The 25,000-nt window shown below is 46.1% G+C and overlaps 2 protein-coding genes across 2 annotated transcripts in view; both read left to right on the top strand.

Moving 5' to 3' along the window:
• Window positions 1-6,809, top strand: part of LOC144539369 (neuron navigator 2-like) — a 110,729-nt gene extending 103,920 nt beyond the window's left edge. Inside the window, exons 8-12 of the mRNA XM_078283838.1 lie at window positions 1,951-2,598; window positions 2,641-3,206; window positions 4,543-4,652; window positions 4,748-4,856; window positions 6,374-6,809. Of these exons, the coding sequence (XP_078139964.1) occupies window positions 1,951-2,598; window positions 2,641-3,206; window positions 4,543-4,652; window positions 4,748-4,856; window positions 6,374-6,809 (1,869 nt within the window). The remainder of the gene's footprint in view (window positions 1-1,950; window positions 2,599-2,640; window positions 3,207-4,542; window positions 4,653-4,747; window positions 4,857-6,373) is intronic.
• Window positions 6,810-9,066: 2,257 nt separating this feature from the next.
• LOC139924354 (neuron navigator 2) overlaps window positions 9,067-25,000 on the top strand; it is a 54,938-nt gene continuing 39,004 nt past the window's right edge. The window contains exons 1-2 of the mRNA XM_078282937.1: window positions 9,067-9,162; window positions 11,777-11,899. Coding sequence (XP_078139063.1) covers window positions 9,146-9,162; window positions 11,777-11,899 — 140 coding nt within the window. The 5' untranslated portion in view covers window positions 9,067-9,145. The remainder of the gene's footprint in view (window positions 9,163-11,776; window positions 11,900-25,000) is intronic.

Here is a 25,000-nt window from a genome sequence, read left to right as displayed (position 1 = left end):
TGTCCGACCCGGTCACCGGGTCCAACCGTGACACGCACCAGCTGTCCCAGTGTCCAGGGCCTCGCCGTGTTCTGGCCTTTCTTCTTCTGTTTCTTTCTGACCCGAAAGTCCGGGCTGACCCCATTCACGGACGGGACAGACCGTACCGCTGACGAAGATGAAAGCTTCCCCCAGCTTCCCATTTCCCTCATCCCAAACCTGGAGTCCAATCCCTTATTCTCTCTCTCTCTCTCTCTCTCTCTCTTTCTCCCATTTCTCGCTACCACCTCTATAATTACAGCAGGTCCCCCTCTCATTCAGGCGCTCCAATAGGAAGCCGACTATTAGCAACCTGACCCACTTTTCCGATCGCTAACTGCTAGCACGGCTAATTGGGCCCTAATCACCTCCTAATGGCTGCATTGTTTCAGGCTGCGCTCGCTAAATACTAAACAGGCGGAGAGAGGAGAGGCAGCTAACGGGGTCCTATTTCCAATTAGGGCATGAAAGGCGCTGTAAAAATGAAATAAAGTGGAGAGCCAGATGAGAAACGGGTGAACAAATGGGTCGAGTGTTTAATATTCTGAGTAAATGCTGACTTAATGAGACCGAACCGCGTGAATATGAAATTTACAGTTGCTGGCCTGAAGAAGAAGAAGAAGAAGAAAGCATGCTCACAGACACACGGATACTGTATGAGTTATGTGAGCGAGCGTGTTCCTGTGTGCACCGTTAAAGAAAAATAAAAACACGGAAAATGATTTTACATAATGTATAAAGAGCATAAACTGTATTAGGTCTAAGAGGACTGCTACAGTTGTATGAGAAGGTGCAAGACAGCAGCTCTCTTGGCTGTAGGAGTGACTGGAATAAATATGTACAAACTGTGTGTGTGTGTGTGTGTGTGTGTGTGTGTACATAGTAAGACGGGTACGTTGCAGCGGAACTGTTATGATTAATTCCCCCCCAGCGCTCCCTGCACAGGCCGTCTTGCTCTCACTGGCCGTTGGTGTTTGAATATTCAAATATTACTGGTCTGGAGGCTCTGCTCCTGCAGCAGTGCACGCTGGGTCTCTGCACACACACTCCCAGCCTCAGCAGACCTCGGCGTCTCGGCTGTCGTTCTCCCCGTGAGGACGGGACAGTGCCTCGCTCCTCCTGACTGAGCAGCGGGATTTTCAGCACTTCTCTTGCTCTTCCATTTCTGGGTGAGTTGTTTGTTGAAATGCTGCTGAGTCACTTGTTACAGATTTATAGTGGTGGTCACCCGAATACTTTCTCCTTTGGTGATAAATCTGCGAGATGCATCTGTAACAGTGCTATACAGGGGCATGTTTACATCGCAAATAATTTATGGTTAATTTATAGATAATTTGTGGGTTTTTTTTGTTTTTTTTGGGAGGGGGGGTTCATTTCTGTTCAGCCTAAAGTTTTGTTCAAGATTTTTTTTTCCTGGTTTACGCATCTAATCTAAAAGTGACTGAGGCCCTTTAATCAGATGTAACCAGGCATCGTTCCTTTGTAAAGTAGCGGACGCGGACCAGAACCAGTCCATATAAGTCCAAGCCTTATAAGTGCGGCAGCGTTGCTTCTTGACTCGGCCTGCTTGGCAAGACTTTAAAGCACTTCAAACTACTCCTCATTGTTTTTATAAACAGTTTGTGATGGGCTCCTCTCATTGTTAGTACTAAAGGGTTTCTAACAGTTTTGGTGGCTGGCCCAAAGGAAAGTAATGGCACGTTTGGCTGTATCAACACAGGCAGCTCCAGGCCCTTATAAGGCCACTCTGTGTGGGGTCAGTGGAGACTCTCCCTCTCAGCATCTGGTTCCTCTTCTCTCCCGCTGACTTCTCCACCTCTGTCCTCATCTCCACCTTCCCATCTTATTGTTTTGTTCCTAAATATCTCCCGTCTCCTCTCTCTTGCAGAATCCTCAGAGGGCATGACCTCACAGCCTTCGGTGATGACTGAGCATGCTCCGTCGTCCTCGGTGACCGTCAGCTCCTCCACCAGCATCCCCTCCGCTACCTCTGCCTTGTTTCCTCTCTCCTCCTCGTCCTCGTCCTCCTCGTCCTCCTCTTCTTCAGCCATTCCCCAGCCCAACTCCAACAGCAAACCCTGGAGGAGCAAGTCGATGAGCTCCAAGCACGCCTCCTCCTCCTCCTCCTCCTCTGCCGGCGCCCCCTCCTCCACCATGCTGTCCGTCAAACAGGAGAAGGACGTCTCCTGTAAGGCTGCTCCGCCGACTGAAGCTCCTCCTAAGATTGTTACTCAGAAGTCAATGCTGGAGAAGCTCAAACTCTTTAACACTAAAGGAGGCTCCAAGTCTTCCACCTCCTCCTCCAGTGGAGCGGGGGGGCAGGCGGACAGCGCTGCCCCCGCCAGGCAGCTGGGGGCGGGGCCGGTGGAGCGAGCCGAGGCCGGCTCCAACACTGACCCGCTGGAGGAATCTGAGGGGAACGTCCGGCCGGGAATGAACGGGACCGGTAACGGGACGGCCCTCGGAGCAGCTCCCTCGACAGTTACTACTGTTGCCACGACAACCAGCAGCCCCAAAATCGCCCTGAGGGGCATCGCCCAGCGCACCTTCAGCAGAGCGCTGACCGCCAAGAAGAGCTCTGTCAAAGGCCCCGAAAAAGACAAGGACAAGGAGAGGGGGAAGGAGAAGGATAAAGAGAAGGAGAAAGGCAAGGATGTGGGGAAACGCGCCTCCATCCCCGACAGGACAGAACTCAGGGGGGAGGAGCCTAAGGAGGAAGTAGCCACCGGTGCTGCAGAAACAGACAGTTCTAACAAAAGGACCTCTAAAATCGCCAGCTTCATTCCCAAGGGGGGAAAAGTGGCCAAAAAAGAGAGTTCCACCCCTGCACACAGCGGAATACCAAAGCCAGGAGGCAAAGCCCCGGGAGTCGGGGGCAAAGCCTCGTCAGCGGGAGCGAAGGAGGCGGGCGAGAGGCCGCGCAGCATGCGGTTAGGAGGGGGCCTCGCCATGCACCGCGGCCCCCTGGACAGAGACAGAGACAGGGACAGGGACAGCCGACACTCCAGCTCTACCTCCAGCCTGGCCTCCACGGAGGGAAAGCCCCCGCAGGCCCACAGCGCCGCCCCTGTGGCCGGAGGTGGCGCCACGCAGAGCACAGCCAGCAACACGGTCAGCGTGCAGCTACCTCAGACTCAACAGCACCACAGCCACCCCAACACCGCCACCGTCGCACCTTTCATGTACAGGTAAGATCACAGAAACACCTGAATGTGACAAAGTGGCCAGATGACACAGCAGAATGTCAGCGTTCACTTTTTCAATTCCAGGATTGTGCGAATCAAGCGTGTGTTTGCCAACTTTTGCTAAATGTCATCATGCATTTGACATTTGAATCTCTGCTAAACCTTCCATCACTTTGACAGTTGTTGCCCATCTGTAAACTGTTAACCAGGAATCTCGCTGTTTGAGTCACATCTGTGTGTGTCCATGTGTGTGTATCGTCTGCATGTGTATCTGGGTAAATGTGTGTGTGTGTGTGTGTTGCGTGCGCGTTGAGTGCCTCTGACCTCTGTCCTGGCCCAGTGTGATAAGGCTGGAGGTCTGTCTCGCTCTCAATGAGTCCTTTTTCACAGCTTCTCATTAGCCCTCTGCCCCTTCCTCTGGTCCCCCATCCTCACCACTTAGGAACTTCCTCCCCTGCCGTATACCTGTCACATGCCATTACCACCAGGAGTATATCACCTCCGCTTGTCAGGAAGGGAATTATTGACATTAATCTGAAGACAAAATGCCTTTAGATTATATTAGAATGTGACACAGCAGTGTCCAGGGCCTGGTAAACAAAAACAAAATACAAGAATCAGTTTTTTATCTGCCAAAATAATTAATATACAGCAGCTTTTTCTTAGAAATATGTCACTCCAACTGTTTGTGCTATTTTACAATCAAAAGCAGAATCAAAGCAAGAGCAGATTTAGAGTTGTAGTTTAAAACTTGCTCACTCACATATGGATCTTTGTTTGTCTTGGTCTTCATTTTTCCTTTCTGGTGGCCTCATACTTGCAATGTGTTGCCACATGGGAATGACCTAAGTTTCAACCAAAGTTAGATAACTATCAAGGCAGCAGAGAAACACAAGTTTAGACCCTGCTGCTTTATGTAGAGCAGCATAACAGGCAGCCAATCAGGAGACTGTTTGATGTTTGGCTTGGTTTTTATTGGCTCACACACAGTGAGAGTGTACGGTGGTCAGCAGGGACAAAGTTTGAGAACAAGCAAAGAGCAAAGGTTGTATGTTACCAAGGCTTTTTACTGTTATCGTCTCAGAAGGTTAGCAGCCAGTGTGGTGGGAGGCCCTTACTGGTTTATCCACCAAAGACTTTTTACTGGAGTCTGGGGCTTGGCAGGTGGGAATTTCAGACTCTGGTCACAGGCTTGAAACAGTTTATTTACTTGTTAATCAGGTTTATCCTCCTCCATGACTATTTGGTGAATACTAGGTTCCTTCTAAATGCACAGCTTTAAAATAATTCAGAATCAAGGCATTTCCCCCTTTGATCCCTCACACTTTTGTTTCCCCAGATCCCAAACGGACGGCGAGGGAATGGTGAGCACAGAGACAGGGTCAGCGGGACAGGGCGGAGACGTTCCCTTCTCCAAGACCGGCCAGCCGTCCATTGAGGACCTTTCAGGTGGGTGTCTCAGTCAGGATCAGATGAAGTCTGTGTGATGGTGTGATGGTGCTGGTCAGTCGTTGTAAGCTTGTGTTCCTCCTCCTCGTGTTCAGGTGAAGACCCGGAGACGAGGCGGCTGCGTACCGTTAAAAACATCGCAGACCTGCGGCAGAACCTGGAGGAGACCATGTCCAGCCTGCGGGGAACTCAGGTCACACACAGGTAACAAAACAATGAAGTCCCCACAGCTGGTTTGAACTGGCAGTGACTGCTGATGCTGCACCCTAGTGGCTGTTTAGTGTAACTGCTTTGACTGACACCATCCACCGGTGAGCAGTGTTGGGGTAACTGACTGTTTCGTAGTAACTTAACGCCTTAGTTTTTCACGTCTTTTAATCCGTTACTAGTTACTTTTTTAAATGATACTGTAGTTACTTTTATTTCTCTTTCATATTGTTTCATTTTTGCTAGTGCAATTTTTTTTTTTTAAGTAGAAAAAAGTTAAAATCCTGCACAACATCTCGGTGGACAACATGCTGCTAATTGAAAAAACACAATCTAAGTCTGCTTGATATCTTCCATTGCATTTTAAAACAGTGATCAACAACACACTTGCAGCACAAGCCATATTGCTGAGTGCATATGAGAAATATATTTGTTTTTATTGTACTCCAAAGAGTTACTTTGAATAAAGAGTAACTTTGTAACATAACTAGTTCCTTTTAAAGGTAAGTAACAAAGTAAAGTAACTAATAACTTTAATCTTTCCCCAACACTGCTGTTGCTGTTGAGTTTAAGTTCATTTTCTTACAGCTTTCTAACAACACAGTCAACAGTGTTCATATGCAGTTTATCTTATAATATGCCTTTATTTGGAATGTGAGAAATGTGTTTCCATTGGAAACTTAAATCCTGCTGTTTGGGGAGCATCAAAGCGTAGCAAAATGCCCACCATGGATGAGCGGTAAACAGGCCGGATCAGGCTAACTGCTGGGGATTTGAGTCGGTGACCTTACTGCCATGGACGGTCAGCAGACTGTGTCTGTCTAGGTTTACAGGTATTACCTCCTTCTTGTCTCATCCTTCTTTTGAGAGAGCGGCTCTTTGATCGCGGGGCTTGTCTTTCATGTCGTGTTTGATTCAGGCTCTGCTCTGATCTCTCTCCCTCCCACAGGATTATGACCTCTCCTCTGCACATCGCCTCACTGCTGACCCAGCTTCCACACACTCTATGTTCCTATTTTAGACAGTCACAAAGAGTGTTTAGTGTCTTTTTACCTTTGCCAAGAGTCAGGGTCGGTTCTGTTTTTGCCCCTGTTTGCCTGTCTGTCTGTCAGCAGGATATCTAAAAAAATTCTGAATGGATTTCCATGAAATTTGGTGCACAGATCAGCTTTGGGCCAAGGCACAAATTATTAGATTTTGTTGCTGATCTGGATCTGGGATTTCTGCCATTAGATGATTATTGTTTTTTAGCCAGGACTATGAAATGATCTAACAGAGATAGAGACTTGATTCCAGATCCTAAGGGGATGTTTGAGGGTCAAGAAATCAATTCAACTCAATGTAAATGAGAGGAATGATGTATTTGGGTGTAACAGCAACTTTTGAAACTGTTGGTGGAGGTTTGCGCTCTCCAAGTGCCTTCTAATTGGCTCATTTTATTATTTGTTTATAGCATTTTTAGAATTGCTGTAGATGAATGTTAATCTCTCTCTCTTTCCGCTCTGCATCCTCAGCACCTTGGAAACCACCTTTGATGGCAACGTCACCACCGAGATCAGCGGCGGCGGTAGTGGAGGCAGCGTCAGTGGCGGCGGCGCCAACAGCGGAGGGGGGCGGAGCATCCTCAGCCTCACTTCCACCCGTCCCTCCCTGGCGTCATGGCGACTGGGCCAGTCCAGCCCTCGCCTGCAGGCGGGCGACGCCCCCTCCTTGGGGAACGGGTACGGCGGCCGAGCGGCGGGGGCCCAGGCCGGGCGCTATCTCTACCCCGGGCCGCTCCGGCGCCAGCTGGCCGGCAGGGGCGGAGCCATCTGCAGCGTGGAGCTGGCCGACCGAGCCAGCGACGACATTGACCTGGAGGGGATCGCCATGGAGGTCACAGGATACATGAGCGACGGAGACGTGCTGAACAAGAACGCGGCACGCACTGATGATGTCACCAGCGGGTGAGTGGATTGCAGTGAAGGAGATTGCAGTGAAGGAGACTCAGTATTTCAAGTATACTTGAAATACTTTCAAGTATACTTGAAATACTAATAATTTGAAGTATTTCAAGTACACTTGAAATACTTCAAATTACGGAAGCAAGATGCTAAGTATATTTATTAACAGGATGTTGGGGCGGGGCATAACGTAAAAACGTAAAAAATGTCCAACGGTAAAAACTGATGGGATAGCACAAATTTGTGTTAAACAGTTAGTTGTGAATTCTCTGTGAATGCAAGGTTTCCAGAAGAGGGCAGTAGTGTACCTCCCCACAATCCCCTCTGACCATCCAAGTGTCAGATGACATCCCATCGTTCAGCTTCAGTAGCAGAAGCAGAGTTCATTCCCATCTCTCCGACCTGAACCCCACAACCTGCTTATTGGTTTCCTCAAAGTCTGTGTCCGTGTTGCAACAGGCCGCCTGCATACCTTGGCTGTCACACTCTGCAATTTAAACCTCTGCTGTCATCATTATTATCAGATGAAATTGTAACGGGCGCCAACTCACCTTCGCATGGCATAGAAAAGCCAGAGACAGAGGGAGAAACAGGGCTGCTGCAGGGATTAGTTTGGGTGCAGATGAGTGTAAATGCAAAAAGGATTCTACAAGCTCAGCCAAGCAAGGAGATATATTCAGCAAAGAGAGAGACCGGAAGAAGCCCACATCTCTTCAGATCAGGAGCTGGAGTTAATTCAGTCGGCCCCCATGGGTCTGCACTGATTCACCGGCCCCAGGGGGTTGTGGGAGCTTGAAGTACTCTTGAAGTACTCGATATGTTTGAATCCCTGGCTGGGAAGACAAAGGCCGACCCACAGCCACACCTGGACAGGTGAGTGATGAGAACAGGTGAGCGGAGAACTCGATAGCCTGGCTGTGAGGGAGGCAGGCCAAAAAAAAAAAAAATCACGTCGTACAGAGAATTTCCTGCGGACGAGATGCTGCGGAGCGTCGAGGATCAGATGACACTATGAGAGAGAAGAGGAAAGGTTATTTTAAACAGCCGGCTCTCATGACTAAACACTGGATGCATGGGATCTGCGGTTGGAGACGGTGCTGTAATTAGTGCTGGCTGCAAGATGCTGTACAACTGGGTGTCAGTGTGTGACACATACATACTGTGTGTGTGTGTGTGTGTGTGTGTGTGTGTGTGTCTGACCCGAGGGACAGGGTGATTGATGGCTGGAAAAATGAGCTTTTATTCAAATAGGCGTCGTGGAAACAGGGTGACTAGATTAGGCCTATAGTCTTTGGGGAGTGGAAACTAGAGGGGTAGAGAGTGTGTGTGTTTACGCTATGTGTGTGTGTGTGTGTGTGTGTGTGTGTGTGTGTATGGTGGGTGGAGTCGCCCTGTGGGTTAACCATTTAAAACAGACACAGACGGATCACCTCCCCCCTCCCTGCCACCTCGGGCCATGCAGCGGTTAGCTCCCATCACTAGCTTGTTACTAACTGGTTCTTCCACACAGAAGCGGGCCTGGCTGCTGTTTGGATTACAGCTGTAAACTGTCTCCGTCGCAGCCCGGCTCTCCGCCTCTTCTTTAGATGTCAAGTTTACTCCCAGAGTGATGTATGACTACGTTAATAGATGCAGCCGTAACGTTTCGCGTGACATTTCTAAGTGGTGTAACTCTAGAGTGAGATGAAAGGCTCGCTGGCTGCGTGGATTTATCTAGCAAAGCGTTTTCATGTGAAACCCCACAACAGACAACATGACTGATGATGACGCCTTCTCTGCAGCCTCTCACCCCCCCTCCTCTCGCTTTCCTTTCGGCTTCACTGGCCCATGGAGACAGCCCCCCCCCCCTTAGCTTGGGGGTATGTTGCCACCCCCCCCCCTCCCCCTCCCAGCCCTCCACCTTGTGCATGCAGACAGACCCAACCTCCAGCCAGGAGGGAGAGCGGCTGCATACCAACACTGAGCACCCACAGAGCAACACACACACACTCTCACACAGACACACACACTCATACACATTCTATTTCATACACACATATATACAGCTACACACACACTCTCTAAGCTATACATGGACAGTTCACACGTCCCGCACAGTAGCTCCTCGCTTGTGAATGATCGAACACGCTGTCACCTCGTGATATTACTCACATTTCAACACATCTCACCCACGTGCTCAGCCTAGATAACACACACACACACACACGCACACACACACACACACAGACAGACACAGACAGCAGCCAGACGGTTGGAAACAGACACCTTGTGCTGCAGATTTTATCGACAGGATCTACAGCTCACCTGGACTTGTTTATTTTGCTTGGGACTAGCTGTGTTGCCATGTTTCAGGCAGAGAGGTACGTCTAACTGCTTTAACCGACACTTAGCGTGAGATTTTGAGAATTTTGCATGTCAATACCACTTCTTAGTAGCTAAAGTCCTTCTGTTTTTATTTCATTTACTCTGAAACTTTTACTTTTTGTCAGCTGGGAGGTTGTAGAAACCCTCGGTCCTGTTTGGCTCTGGGGTTTCAGCCCATAAACCGTCTTGTTTGGACATGTTCTCTCCTGCAGCAGAGGGTTATTGGTTAACAGGCATCTGAAACAGGAGGACAGGGAGGTTCTGTCACTCATTAGTGTGACTCAGTAATGTGTGTGTGTGTGTGTGTGTGTGTGTGAACGCCAGGTCATCTGCAAGGTGACATTGTCCTGGGATGATGGATGCTTCCTAAAAGACAGCTAACTCCCCTCTGTGGAAATCTCCTGACATTAGAGTAGGATGCAGACATTTTTCAGATGTGTTTGTTATCTCTTCCCTCCCCTCCTCATGTGTCCCGCTCCAGAATATCTACACCAAAATCCTCATATGGAAGCCTGTCAGCTGGCTGGAGCCAACAGCGAACCCATGTACCTTTCTGTGTTAGAGCTGCTGTATATTGAGGATCTGAAGTGTGTTTTTACCTGTTTCTACTCAAGATATCTCAAAAACTTCTGAAGGGATTTGGATGAAATTTGGTGGACAGATCGCTCTTGGTCCAGTGATCAGCTGATTAGATTTTGGTTGTGATCCAGATCTGGGATTTCTGCCATTAGACAATTTCTGTTTTTTTAGCCGTAACTATTATGCTGCGTTCATGTGCCGGTGGGAAACTCCGGCACCCAGGACTTCCAAGTCTGCTGCTTAACAGCGTTCCATTCATGTGGCGTTTTGTCAGAAAATCACAGCAAAATGTGTTTTCACTCCCCTCGTTATTCTGCTTTGTGTTTTGGTTCAATGTGGGAGCCGTTTGTTGTTTTCTACCTTATTACCTTTCAGTTAGTGTCAGAAATTGGATTTCCACCATTAGACAATTTCTGTTATTTTAGCCATAACTATTATGCTGCGTTCAGTACTGGTGGGAAAATCCAATATCCGAGACGTCCAAGTCCACAACATTTTATCATGTGCTATTGTATCAGAAAATCGAACCTGGAAGGCAAACGATAAACGAACATGAACTGTTCTAGAGTCTGCAGCTTTGCAAGATGGAGAATTGTGCAGCGTTTGTGGAAGTTTGCACTTTATCGACTGCTTTCTGCATGCTGTGTAGTCTGAGCTGCACTGTGCTTCCAGACTCAGACGCTGATTCTGTTTGACTGCAGTTTACACAAAGGAGCTCTGTCTATAGGCTGCAGTCCCACCTGGACAGCACTATACTGTGTGCATACATATATATACAGTATATGTGTGTGTGTGTGTGTGCTGGGTTCCCTCTCGCTGAGATCCACAGAGAGATAACACAGAGAGTATTTTAGTGGTAATACTCTTTACTGGGTTTATTTTTTCTATTCACTCAACCGCAAAAACAAAATCATCACAGTCCCACGCTTGTACCCACAGAAAGCACTCAGGCTGCCGAACAGGCCGGCCCACAGTTTCAACCAGCAAATATTTCGTTTAAGTTAGGAACACGTTAAATGCATCAATATTTAGTTAAATTAGGGATCTCCTCAGCGGGTAAATATTTGGGGAATTAGTGTGTGTTGTTTTAGTTTGAATGGGAATGTTTGTGTAAGTGTTCAGGGCCTCAACACTCGACCGGTTTCATGCTGTAACCGTTCCTGTGACTCCTCCGGCCGATAAATCAAGTAAAATGTAATTTTCCGTTATGAAATGAAGTGAATGGCCTACATAGCCGGCACTTTGGGATATTTTTAGCTCCTCTCGCTGTTTCAATGTTCAGTCGATCATAATGTCCCAGCCTGGAGTCGACCGTAATGGAGTCTGTGTTGGAGGAGAGTGGCGATATCCCTCCTTTAAACAATAGATCCATCCTCTGTCCGTTCAGCTGCCGCTTCATCTATAGGCCACTGTGTTTTACCACATGAGAGAAATGTTGCTTCAGTCAGATGGTTTGGTGTCTTCAGCACTGCAGTGTGTGTGTGTGTGTGTGTGTGTGTGTGTGTGTGCACGTGCTCGTTTCCAGCCATTTAGCCCTGATTGATGAGAGCTTTGCCTCGGCCGGAAAAGTAGACGGATGTGAGCTCGTCCTGCTCTAAATAAAAGCCACTCTGCAAAAAACATCCATCTTAGCAAGTCATTTAGTCTCATATTCAGCCTTCAGATCTTATTTTTCGTAAACCAAGAGAAAAATTCTGCCAGTGAAGTGAGATAACTGTCAAGAAAATGACACTTGGTTCTACAAAATTCTTGGAAAAAGTTAATTTGCATTGGAAACAAGTGAAATGATCTAACTCCACTGGCAGATTTTTTCACTTATTTTAAGAAAATTACGATTTTAGGACTCGATAATAGACTAAATGACTTGTTAAGATGAGGTGTTTTGCAGGGAGCGTGTTTGTCTCTGTCCAAAGCAAACAAAGTGTGTTTTTTACAACGCACTTCAAACCTCTTTCAGCCCTGTAATTGTACATGTGGAAGATCTCCTGGCGTCTGTGTCTAATGTAACTGGGGACTTTGTTTGTTTTGCAGCTACATGACTGACGGAGGTCTGGGTCTGTACACGCGACGCCTCAACCGCCTGCCGGACAGCATGGCCGCCGTCCGAGAGACGCTCCATCGAAACGCCTCGTCGGGACAGGGAGACGCCGACAGGTACGATGAATCCTCCCACACTGTTAGAGAGGAACACTTTGTCATGTTCATTCCAGGAGTTTTGTGATGAAGTGTTGTAATTAATTTTTTGGTGAACCCACTTTGCCTCAACCTGCCTCGTCTACTTCTAGTTTATAATTTCCTACGTTTCCCAGAATGCCTTTCAACGAACCCCAGAGAATTGGCAAGAAGTTGGCTATATGGGCATATAAATATATCTATCTGGCCAGCTAGTTTGTGAACATTGGGGAGTGTCTGTGATTGCATCCACACCCCTTACTCAAACTCCAACCTGTCTCTCTGCTGCATTGCATTCTGGTCTCTCTCCTGCTCCTGTGGTGGAGAAATTGGTCTCTCTCCTCTTCTACGATGGATTTCTCCCTGTATGATTGTTGAACGTCTCTCGGTGCAAAATGGCGGCTCTAGAAAGAAGCCCTCGCTCTTTGATTCTGAGGGACTGACACCAAAACCTGACGTTTACCGCTGATGTTTTACATCCTGAAACATTTTCTCATATCAAACTCCATTGTAGCTGCTGGAAACATCTGGAGGTGATGTCACCTCATCTACGATTGGCCAGTTATCCATAAGAATAAGAAAGATACAGCCTGACGAAAACCATTAGGTCGATACACATTGGCCCTTTTTTACTGTCTTGCTGCTCATGATTTAATAAAGGGTTTTTATTTTGCTCTCTTTTGGATCACTGCCTTTCACCACATGAGAATATCTAGTAGCAAGTGAAACATCTAAAAGTGTTTTTGTATTCAAGAAGATTCACCACCAAACAACAACACAGGCCCAGGAACACAAGGTGCATCGCCGGGAGCTGTTTGCAACAGTGTTAAGGTGTTTCAGAGTGGATTTTCCTTGAGGTTTAAACTGTCAGTAACTCTCTCTCTCTCTCTCTCTCTCTCTCTCTCTCTCTCTCTCTCTCTCTCTCTTCTCTCTCTCTCTCTCTCTCTCTCTCTCTCTCTCTCTTGCCTGTCTCTCTCTCTCTCTCTTTACCACAGAAGAATATTGAACAGGTTTTGCTCTGACTTGTACCGATACACAGGATCTGATGTAACTAAACTTTGCGCAATAAACCAGATTGCTTACGTAGAAACTGGGTGTGAATGTTGGAGGGCAGTGAGTTCAGGTACAGGTGTGCTGCTGCTGCTGTTTTCAGACACATGGAGGCTGCAGCATGGTGGAGCAGACGGGACAGGACAGGACGGGACAGACTGAGTGTGGGTTTCTCTGGGACTGTCATGAGCGGCATGGTGTCGGTGTGAGTGATGTGGTGAGACGCTGCCGCCTTTGTCCCGTCAGAGAGGGGGAGAGACGTTTTTTTCTCCGGCTAATTGACAGACGGAAATGGATGAAGGCTGGACGGAGGCGGCAGGGAGGATAAATGGATGAGAGATATAACCTCCGAGAGACAAAGGCACAGGCAGGGAGACGCTTATCGGCTTAATATTCTAATTTAAAATCAAAAATAGAACCAAAAAAAAGGGAAATCCGCACTCTCAAAAAGATTTTTCCATTTTTCCAATATACAGTTTGCCAAGCTGTATATTTTTTATTTGAAACATGTAAAATAAATCAATCAAGATATCTTTTTTTTCCCTTTTTTTGGTTCTTGAATCAAGCACCAGAGAAGCCTTATTTTATGTCCATTTTCCTACCCAGCATTTGGATTTTCTTAGTCAAATCAGAAATAGAAATATGGAAAATTCAATCTTGCAGTATTGTAAAATCACACTTTGTTAGGAAAAATGCAGAATTGGGATTTTAGACGTTTTCAGTTTTCTCATTTTTGTCGTTTGGTTGAGATATTTTGAGATAAACTGAGATAAAATCTAACTTCTGCATTCATCCAAGGGGCCACAAATTGAGATTTTAGAACACTGCATGTTTCTATTTTCTATTTTGAATGAGAATATGAAAGCCTGATATGTGTGAGATGGAGCGAGACGGGCCCGTGCGTCTCTTAGTTGTTTGAAGTTGCGATTTCTGTAAATCCTCAGGTGTGGCTAATTTCCTGTCTTCCAGACTTTTGACCTCTGTCCTCTCACAGCCTCTTACCCTGCACACACACACACACACACACACACACACACACACACACACGCACACACGCCTTCACTTTAAACCCGCTTAGCCCTTAGGTGGGGCTTAACACATCCTGTCCCTCTCCTCTTTCTGGTCTTTCTCCCCCTCTTCACCTTTCATTTCTCCTCTCTCATTCCTCTCTCTGTCTCTTCCTTCCTTCCTTCCCACGCAGCGCTCTCTCCTCTCACCTCTCTCTCTCCTCTCACCTCTTTCTCTTCTCTCGGCGGCTGAGATTAGATTAGAGAGTGGAGCAACTGCAAAGCATTTAAATGATAAAAGTTGGGGAATTTTTTTCTTGAAATTCTGTTTGATTCTGGTGCTTTCATGTTGTTCAGGGAGGTTTAATTGAGCGAGGAGGTAACGTGATGTTTTTTTTCCCAGAAATTTGTCGTCACTTTGCTCTTTCATGATCTTCAGACGGGCTCATTATCACTTTCATAAGATTAGAGAGAAGGGAAGGGAGAGGGGAGAGTTTAAAAAAGAAGAGGGGATGAGGAAAACCAAACTAACCCCCCTCCCCCTTCCCCCCCTCCGCCCCAAACCGTCTCCCCACCCCCCCCTAAAGGAATGTCTGCTAAATGTGCTTACTGGTTTCACTTTGGGATTAATTAGGAGAGTTGGGGAAGCGGTGGATAAATGAATTAGCATAATAAACGTAAGCCAGTAGTGCTGGAGGGTAAAGGGGGTGACTGGTTAGTGTTGTATAAGATGAGGCTGATTTAATACATGAGAGGGGGGATAATGGTGTGGTTTGGGCAGGTGGAGGAGGAGGAGGGGGGGGGGGGGGCTAAGCACCTTGCCCTGCGTGTGTTTTCAGCATCTGCAGTTTGCGACCCTCGTGGTTTAAGGTTTTGCGGGTGTGAGAGATCAGCAGAGGAGGTAGGAGAAAAATTGCAAATGCTAATTGACTCAGTCAGGAACACTTTAGTCACAAGATAAAACCATTAATTGCAACTCATGGTAATACAGCCATGTTTGGCGGATATGTCCCGGGATGGAAGCTGTCTGATGCGGGAAATAAAAGTCTGTTTTGAAAATGTAGTGAGTAGAAAGTATAGATTTTTCTTTTGGAGATGTAGTGAGAAAAGTAAAAAGTCTTAAGTGAAAAAAAAACTGGAGTAACGTACAGATACTTTAAAATCTTACTTTTGTTACTTCCCACCTCTGGAGCTCAGTATCGACTCGCTGGGCGTGGGACTCTTCTATAAACCAGATAGTTTTAATGTCTTCATGTCACTGGCTACTGAGCCGGGGTGGAGGTCGGGGTGGGGGCGGTGGTGAGTGTGTGGGTCGGGGTGTCGGGTGTCACCGCGGCGTTTTTGGGCAAAAACCCGCTGACCCCTGGACGAGGGGGTCGAGAGCTTCAAAGGGTCGTAGTTCACAGGGAGGAACGACTGTTCCAAAAACCTGCAAGACTTTACCGAACAGCCTCAGGATCAGAGCGGATTTGGACTAATGAGATGCACAGAGGATCCGGTCCGAGGAGCGAAGGGTTAAACCATAGAGATATAACACAGTGTTATATCAATGTTATAACACAGTGTTATATCTCTATGGGTTTAACAGACAACAGGAGCACTCTGAGGAGGTTTAATCTGATCTGCTGAGTTCATGCACTGCAAAAAATCTCCATCTTAACGAGTCATTTAGTCTATTATTGAGTCCTGATATCGTCATTTTCTTAAAGTAAGTGAAAAAATCTGCCAGTTGGGTTTGATCATTTCACTTGTTTCCAATGCAAATCAACTTGTTTCAAGAATCCAGTAGAATCAAGAGTCATTTTCTTGACAGCAGTGCAGTGATCTGCCTTATTCTGACTGGTTTCAACAGACTGACACTCATTTCTAGAAAATATGAGACTAAATGACTTGTTAAGATGGATGTTTTTTTGCAGTGTGATTGATGTGACAGCTGATATTGATCAGTGTCACAGAGCGATCCGGAGCCCCGGTGGAAGGGCAGAACGAGTTTGACAGACTGACTCAGTTTGACTGTCAAATGCATGTAAACGAGTGGGTGGGAACCGGCGCTATCTGTACCAGAGAAGCACATCATGAGTCACGAGACAACAGAACCTGCGAGGCTGAGCAAATAGATGGAGACAATACACTGCTCATGTGGGCTTGAATCTGTGTGTGCGTCTGTGTGTGTGTGTGTGTGTGTGTGTATGCGTACACGTTTCTCCCCATTTGTCATTTATCTCTACAGCCCGGAGAAAGAGGAAGCAATCTATAACGGTCCGTCCTCCGATTTGAATTCCCTTTGTTGAGCCAGACAAAGACGAGCTCTTTGTGGTGTGAAGGCACTGTGGCTGAGAGTGTGTTAATGTGTGTGTATGTATGTGTGTGTGTGAGAGAGAGAGAGAGAGAGAGAGAGAGAGGCTCTAAAGATATAATTTCTCTCTCCCATATGAGAACATGAGACAGAGAAGAGAGAGGAGAACGCCACACACCCCGCTCAGTTTGAGGCCGATAACTGATCCTTTCACATAAAGAAGCACAGAAGTCAGTATTATGGGATGGCAGGATGGCCTAACGGTTAAAGGAGAATACCGTTGTTTTTTTTTTTAAGTTAGTACTAACAGTCCAGCTTCCTCTCTGGTTCTGCACACAGTCAGCATAGTTGCAGATATCAGCGCTCGTTTTCCTCCTTCATTCATTCTTGTCCAGTATGAAAAACAAACTTCCACAGAGCGAGAGAATCCATCACAGGAAACATGAAGCCAGAATTTGGTTTTGCCAACATTTAGATTAGCAAATTAATTGCAGATTTTAACTTAAAAGACTAGTCTAGGTTGTCTTCTTTGAGTCGATGGAGAACATTCACACAGCAAATGATTTGGATCGACTCTATAACTGCAACAGCTGGTCATAACATGTCAAACTGCACTTTGATGGTTCTTTGTCTGAAGGCTTCAAATATGTCTGCATCGTCTGTCTTTATCTGTCTGTGTGTGTGTGTGTGTGTGTGTGTGTGTGTGTGTGTGATATTAGAAGGGTTCTCTGCTGATTTGCGATCTTCTCTTCCTCTCTCTCTCTCCTGGGGGGTTTGTAATCCTGCCTGCAACTGTAAACAAGTTGTTTATAACACCCTCTCCAAACCCTGGATCTCACACACATCTCTCTCTCACACACACACACACACACACACACACACACACACACACACACACACACACACACACACGTTAGCTCTCCTGTCTGGACTTGACCAGGTTCCCTGTTGGCCTCAGGTGGGGGAAGACAGGTTTAACCCTTCTCCTCAGGTGCAGCCAACACGTGGCACTGTACCTGTCTCTCTCTTTCTGCCTGTCTCTCTCTCTCTCTCTCTCTCTCTCTCTCTCTCTCTCTCTCTCTCTTCTCTCTCTCCACTCCTCCTTCAGTAGAGTTAATGCTGGCTGTGGTTTGGCTCCAGGCTCCCAACATAATAATAATTGCTGGATTGGTCTCCTCCCCTTTTCCCTCTTTTTCCTCATGAACCAGCGATCCTGTTCCCTCTAGAACCGCGAGTCCTATTTGTATGATAATCGCAAACATAAGAATATGAGTTCATCTTCATCCCCCCCAACCCCCGGTCCTGTCCTGCTTGGAGACAACGTCACCCCTGTAAGGGATGATCACAGCTTCTGTTTCAGGACCTCCCCCACTGCGGTGTGTCCCAGCCGGGTGTGTGTCGTATCTGGGCCACGTGGGCTCCGCTTTTGGAATACCAGGCGTGTTTGGTCAGTGATGGCAGAGGGGAGGAAGGTGAGTTAGTGTTGGGTTACCAGGCCAGACGGGGAAGAGTCACTACAGCCAGGCAGCAGGGGGGCAAACCCACCTAAACTCAGCTTAACCACTCTGCTTTTTTTTCAAATAGTGGAGTTTGCATGAACTTCAGACCCAGAATCCCAAATGAGTGTGTTGTGAATTTAAATTAAGTATGGCACCAAAAAATGTGCTAAAAGTAAAGGGAATGTTTTTCATTGCCAGTGTATGGAATTTATTGGCATTGATATTACTGAATCTAGAGAGAAATCTCAACCATTTTGAACTTTATTTTCTGATTTCAATTAAAACCATGCAAAAAAAAGGGATGATGCATCTCCGCATTTTATTACAGTGTCCAAACTGGATATGATATAATGTGCGGCTAGCGGCGGACTTTTGGGCGAACAAGCCAGTAGATGTAGCATTGACTTGCATGCATTCAAAGACATTTGTTTTTGTTACAATTGTACTGTGCATATGTTACGGTAAATGTGGGAAAATTGTAAATGTGTGACGAGTAAATGTGCACATTTACCACAGAGCGCATGGAGTTTGTAAATGTGTCACCCTGCTGTGACTAACTGTACACATTTACAAGATTTTCCTCGGAAAATCTGCACATTTGCTGCCCTGCTCGAAAATGTACGCATTTACAAGTAGATATATACATTTACAATTTTCCCACATTTACAGTAGTTGTTTGTTTCATGGTGTTCACCGACTAGTGTTTTTTTACTCACCATTCATTAATCACAACATCACTGACAGGACAGCACACGTGCTTTTCAGCAGGACAGGGTTACAGCAGCAGGTTCTGCTACTGTAAAACGTTTGCTTTGGTCTGAACCGAGAAACATAACAGCCACTCCCATCCTTTGTCTGCTCTCTGCTTATCTCCTGCCTACACACACACACACACACACACACACACACACACACACACATTTGCACTCACACTGTACAGTATGCAATCAAATATGTACATGCTTATACAGAGGCATGCAGACTCAGACTCGCACACACACAGCCTTTGACTGTCCTGGAATACTAAATGCTGTAAATCCCTCCCAGCCATGTTTATGCGGGAGCAGCGCTGCGCTGAGTCCCAGCGGTGTGTGTTTGTAATGAAGCCAGGCCTGGCGAGGCGTTCAGGGGCACGCCGGAGCAGTCTGAGGCCGTCTGACTCGCAATCCGCTCCGAGACGCAGGCTTTGAACCCAAATATGTTCCCAAGTTACCAATACTGCCGACACCCACGTACCTCAGCTGCTGCACAATGCCCTTACACCTAACAACACACACACACACACAGACACATATACAGTATATATGCACAAAAACAGAGAATAATTTCCTACCCAGATGTGTGTGGGAGGAGATGGCATTAAGTAGGGTCAGAGGTCTCGATTGGGATGGAAGGGAAAGCTACCAGTAGATGAGAAAGGGAGGGAGGAGAAAGAAAATACGAGAAAAAAATTATGAGACTTGCTTGTTAGGGGAAGAGAGAGAGAGAAAAACAGACAGGATCCTAAGAGGACTGATGTTCTGGTAACCATGGATACTGCTGTATCGGCAGACTATCTACCCCCCTCTGGGCTTCTAACAAGCACACCTGCCTCGCCCCAGGACACACACACACACACACACACACACACACACACACACACACACACACACACACATAACACTTAAGAGGGTGGGGCTATCACACAGGTAAATAGAGGGGTTTCACTCTCACAGACACACACTCTTGATGCCAAACCTCGCAGATGGAGGATGTGTGATTCTATGTGAGTCTTTGTATTTGGAAAGACGGTACTTACTTTTTCTTTTATAAGGATTATCTTTTGGGCATTTTTTGGCCTTTATTAGACAGTTGAAGTGGAGAGAGAGACAGGACAGACTGGGGGAGAGAGAGAGGGGGATGACATGCGACGAAGGTCCCAGGCTGGATTTGGACCCAGGACGTTGCGGTTACATGGTATGCGCCTTAGCCTTAGCCAGCTGGGCCAGCTGAGCCACCGAGCCGGCACTTTTTGTGGAAAAACGGGGAGGGCAGAGAGTCGTCCCGTGCCTCCGGCCCCAGTCTGGAATATGAACCAGGCAGCCAGGAGGAAATAGCGGGGGGAGAAAGTAGTTTGACAGCGAGCGAGCGGCGAGGAACGCAGCATGTTGGACTCGCTCGCGTTCATGTGAAGTGAACGGTTTGTGCGGCGCTCAGCACCCCCGCTCCCCCACAGCAGCATGGCACACAGTAAGTCACAAGCCTCTGTTCCTTCTCTGGCTGACATTTTATTTTCGGTGAGGTTCGGTGTTCGGTGGGGGAGGAAAGCTGAGGAGTCAGCAGGTTTGTGCGGGGCGCAGCTTAAAGGTAACAGGATAAATCTGATTATCCACGCTCACCATGTGATCTGCAGGAGAGGCTTAGGGACAGAAATGTAGAGCCGGAGTTTTCATGTCACAGACCCAAAATATTCAGATGACAGTCTGCAGAGACACATTTATGATTGATTTTGTTTTGTTTGAAGATTTTTGGGTAGCACTTTACAGTTAGGGTCACTAAGTTAAGGGTTAGTTGATGCTTAATAAGCATTAACTAACCCTTAATTAACAGTTAACTAATGTGTCTGGTAATCATTTACTAATGGTGTTCATGTTAACTAAGGTATTAATTTATACATTATTTAATAGTCATCTTTATAAACTATTAAATAATATATAAATTAATACCTAAATTACACATTAGTTAACTGTTAATTAAGGGTTAGTTAATGCTTATTAAGCATTAACTAACCCTTATTAAGCATTAACTAACCCTTAACTTAGTGACCCTTATTGTAAAGTGTTACCGATTTTTGTTGTTGATGATTTAGTATTGAACTATGTAACTGTCTGTCAATAGTCAGTCTTGGGCTGCACAATTAATCATAGATAATCATATATTGTGATTTTATGTTTTCATAATTAATAATGGTGTAATTTGGCAACATTGAAGTGTTTGTTATATTTTCAATTCCCCTGAAAGTTCCGGTGTGGTTTATCAAGTGCTTCTATTACTCCCGACCAATCACAACCTTTGAATGCTCAACATGCATCATGTGACCAAAACAAAAGTTCAGATGGAGAAGCAGCAGACAAATCTTACAGAGAGCATGTGTGGAAAAACAAAGTGACGGGAGTCACTTTGTCACAAGTGGAAAAGAACGGATCGGCCGACGTTAGAGAGGAAAGTCCTGAAAAAGTTCTTTTAGTTCCTAAAAGTGGATCATCGTCTCATCTGGAGACACTTTGCTTTGAAACCAGATGACAAACAAGTTCAGATTCTGAGCAAAGTTTTAGCTGAGCCCCAAAGTAATACAAGTAGTAATTATTTATGATTTGAATTTTGTAAATGAGAACACCATAAGAGTAAGGCAATAAAAGTTGAAAACAAGGCTTTCTAGCTGCTGCTACTGTGAGAAATACTGCACTGAAAAAGTTAAAATATACGTTAAGGTGCAAAAAACAGAAGCAAAACAGAGACAAATAATCGTGATCACTATATTTAGCAAAATAATCAGGACTTTGTGAACCCCTGGTCTGCAGCCACCTCCTATTTCTTGTAACATTGAGGCGACAACAGGTTGGTTTGTATGCAGTGTGTGTGTGCAAGTAGTGTGTCTGCACACGTGTGAAATTCTGCATATTTGCGCCAATGCCCTTTTAAATCTGCTGTGTTTGCGCTGCGGGTGCAGGCAGTGTGTGTGTGCTCAGTGATGCGCGTCACACATGTGTGAAGAATTTGGTGTTTGGTTTTTACCGTGGATCCGGGTCAGTCGGTCGACTCTGAGGGAGCGTGCTGTTTACACATCAAACAGAGGGAGAGAGAGACAGAGAGAGAGAGAGAGAAAGAGAGACGGACAGAGAGAGAGACAGAGAGAGAGAGAGAAAGACGGACAGAGAGAGAGACAGAGAGAGAGAGAGAGAGAGAGAGACAGAGAGAGAGAGAGATGGACAGAGAGAGAGACAGACAGAGAGACAGAGAGAGAGAGACAGACAGAGAGAGAGAGAGACAGACAGAGAGACAGAGAGAGAGAGAGACAGAGAGAGAGAGACAGACAGACAGAGAGAGAGACAGAGAGAGAGAGACAGAGAGAGAGAGAGACAGACAGACAGAGAGAGAGAGAGAGAGAGAGAGAGACACAGAGAGAAACAAACAGACACAGAGAGAGAGAGAGAGAGAGAGAGAGAGAGAAACCAGTCAAAGGAAGTCTATGTGAAAGAGAAGCAGCCAGGGGGATCTAACTGCTGTGATGCATTCTCTGAGTGCAGATAGCAAATGTTTTCCCAAGGCAAAAGACAATGGGACCAGACTGGGGAGGGAGAGAGGCAGCGAGCGAGCGAGGGAGAGAGAGAGAGAGAGAGAGAGACATTCCTGAGCCTGTTGCCCAGTCCAGTCCTATCATTTCTCGTCAGCAGAGGGACAGCTGTGTCATTTTCGTACCACACGGCTCCTGGGCTCCGGCCCGGAATGTGCCGGGTCGCGTCCCAACTGCCCCTTCACCGGCTCCTGCCCCCCAGCCCCCCCCCCACCCCCCCCCCAGCCCCCCTAGCTCCCCCCCAATCCTGTCCAGTGTTCCTTTTCACAGCATTTTTATATGTAGTCTTAGCCTTTTTGAAGAAAGTAGCCTTTACATTTAGTCAGATTGTAGTCATTGCATATTGATTAAATTTTGTCAATTATTTATGGACTAATAGTTGAGGAAAATCCGCCATCTTCAATAGTTCGACCATAGAATAGAAGAAGCAGCACCACTCTTTTAGTGTGGATTATTTGCAACATCTAAATTTATAACGTATGTAAAGCATCAGTCACTCTGGCTGGTCGGTCGGTCAGTCCCAAAATTTTTACAGAACTTTACTGAGCATGTGCCAATGCGGGACACAATTGCGGCATCACTTTGAGTTTAGCTCAAAGCGTAGGTTTGCCAGGACAGAGATCTGGGTTAAAGGCCAACGTTCACCAAAAAAAACTGATCCGGCGTGTAGACGTGTGTGTGTGTGTGGCGTTTTCTGCCTGTCCGGTCTCTTTATGCTTTTGGTCCATTTTTGCCAGAACCGCTTTTGTCTGTGAAGTGTGGAAATACACTAATTTTGACTTGTGGGTGTCTCTATACACAATAGAGACATGAGAAATCAATATATTTATAGCAGCACTCCTTCAGTGTTTCAAAATGTGCAACTACTGAGTTGAAGTCCATGCAGAAAGCAACGAGTCTGGAACGAACAAATCTCAAGAGAGCAGAAACTCCATTTAGAACATTTAGTGAAAAACAAACTTACAGACTAACAAGATTCATCATGTTGTTCTATGGACTTTCTCTCTCAGATTGAGTCTAATGACAGTGACATCAAGGGTAAACATAAAGGTGCATTTCAACTAAATGGAATGTATTATGCATAAGAAACTAGGAAAATCTAATGTTTTATAATAATCAACAAATATGACTATAGTACAAATTAACTACGCAATATCACTAGTACTTCAATTAACACTATTGTCATTATCACAAATTTATAAATCAGGAATATATCTCAAAACATCTTTTCTTTTAGAATGGCTCTTAGAAATATTATATGATCTCCTTATTTATTGCACCAAAATTTCAGTTTCCCGATTTAAACCAATGAATGAATGATGATACCCACTTACTATAAACTCACTATAGAGTAGGCCTACCATAGACATGCTAAGTCCCTGTTGTAACACTATAGGAATATTATAGTGAATGTTCGCTCAGTGTTTTTAGGCTGTACTGTGTTTTAGCCTACCTGTTTTTCTCTGGGTCTGCAGCCTGGTTTGTTATCTGTCTTGTGAATGAATATCTAGCCTAAAGAAACCTTTTTATTGTGCCAGGACTTCAGTTTCCTGATTGAAGCCGCAGACTGAAACGAAAAAATGTGACATGACTGCCACGCCTTCTCCGAGCGCCAAGCTGGTCGCAGCTTATCACAAATTACGTGCCTGTTCTGTTTTTGAACTCTACACTCAACCTTACGAAATGAAACGGTCATTTTTTGTGAGAACAATGTCAGAAACATTCAATAGAATCAGCCAGGTACAGGTAATAAAAACCATCATGTGAGCATACAATACTGCAGATCTAAATAGTCCGGAACTTCACCTTTATCAATAAACCTTCAAACTCAAAATGTTTTAATTGAATTGAGTTTTGCATAACACTGATGGAGCTGACATGCAGGGGCTGAAGTCATGATGGGCCAGCTGGCTGCATCCTTTGAGTTGGTGTGAAGTCAAGTTTATTTCTCTAGCTCTGTCTTGTGGGAACGAGTCTACCTAGATCTAACTGATCAATCAATCACAAAACAAAATGATGCAAAACTTGCCTGGTGTCCAGAACCTATGAATCTCAGTCTTTAGCACCTTTTGAATTTGCATGGTGATTCATAGCAGTCTGGTCAATCCACCGCCAGTTATTTTGGACAGATACTGTCCGACAAACCTGATTGGATGGTGGATGTAGGCGGGACAAACCTACTTGTCAGTCAGTCCTTAAAAAATGTTATGTCATCGATGAATTCAAAAAGGAACAATCAGCTGTTTAAAAGCTCGGAAGTGAACATCGCCATGATGATTGTTGCTTTGAGGCGTTTCCAGATTACATCAATCTACTTTGCTGCTGTGATTGGTCAAAGATTTTGGTAACTGATAACTAACACCGACCAATCGCTCAGGGCGAGAAATTACGTCAGCGAAGCAGTCGTGGATAGGCTTGACCAGACCGCCATGAATCACCATGCAAATTCAAAAAGTGCTAAAGACTGAGATTCATGGGAGCGGGACACCAGGCAAAGACAATACAGATACAAAATAGCATATTGGAAAGACAGAACAGGCCGACCTTACCTACCAAGCCTGTCTGTATAATGTGGCCTCACCTGTCTGCCTGTCCATGATGTCATGTGTGCCTCCCCCCCCTCTCCCCTCCCCCTGAGGGCTGTAAAGCAGAGACACAGTGTGTGACGGGACAGGACAGCTCTCTGCCCTGCCTCCCTCTGTCTGGACAGACAGAATTTGGGTTACATGATCCAGCAGCAGTCAGAGGAACAGTAGCCCCCCTCAAACACAGGAAATCCCCGTTTTTTTCTGCTTCAGAGCTTGTTGTGGGTGTGTGTGTGTCTGTGGATATTTCTGTGGGACGGAGCCTGTGTACGTGTGCCAGAGTCTGATGGGGTTTTTTCGGGGGGTTACAGCA

The sequence above is a fragment of the Centroberyx gerrardi genome, chromosome 1 (assembly GCF_048128805.1).
Source record: "Centroberyx gerrardi isolate f3 chromosome 1, fCenGer3.hap1.cur.20231027, whole genome shotgun sequence".
NCBI classification, from domain to species: Eukaryota; Metazoa; Chordata; class Actinopteri; order Beryciformes; family Berycidae; genus Centroberyx; species Centroberyx gerrardi.
Note: the sequence above shows the minus strand (reverse complement) of the source record. Positions and strands in the feature narration are given on the sequence as shown.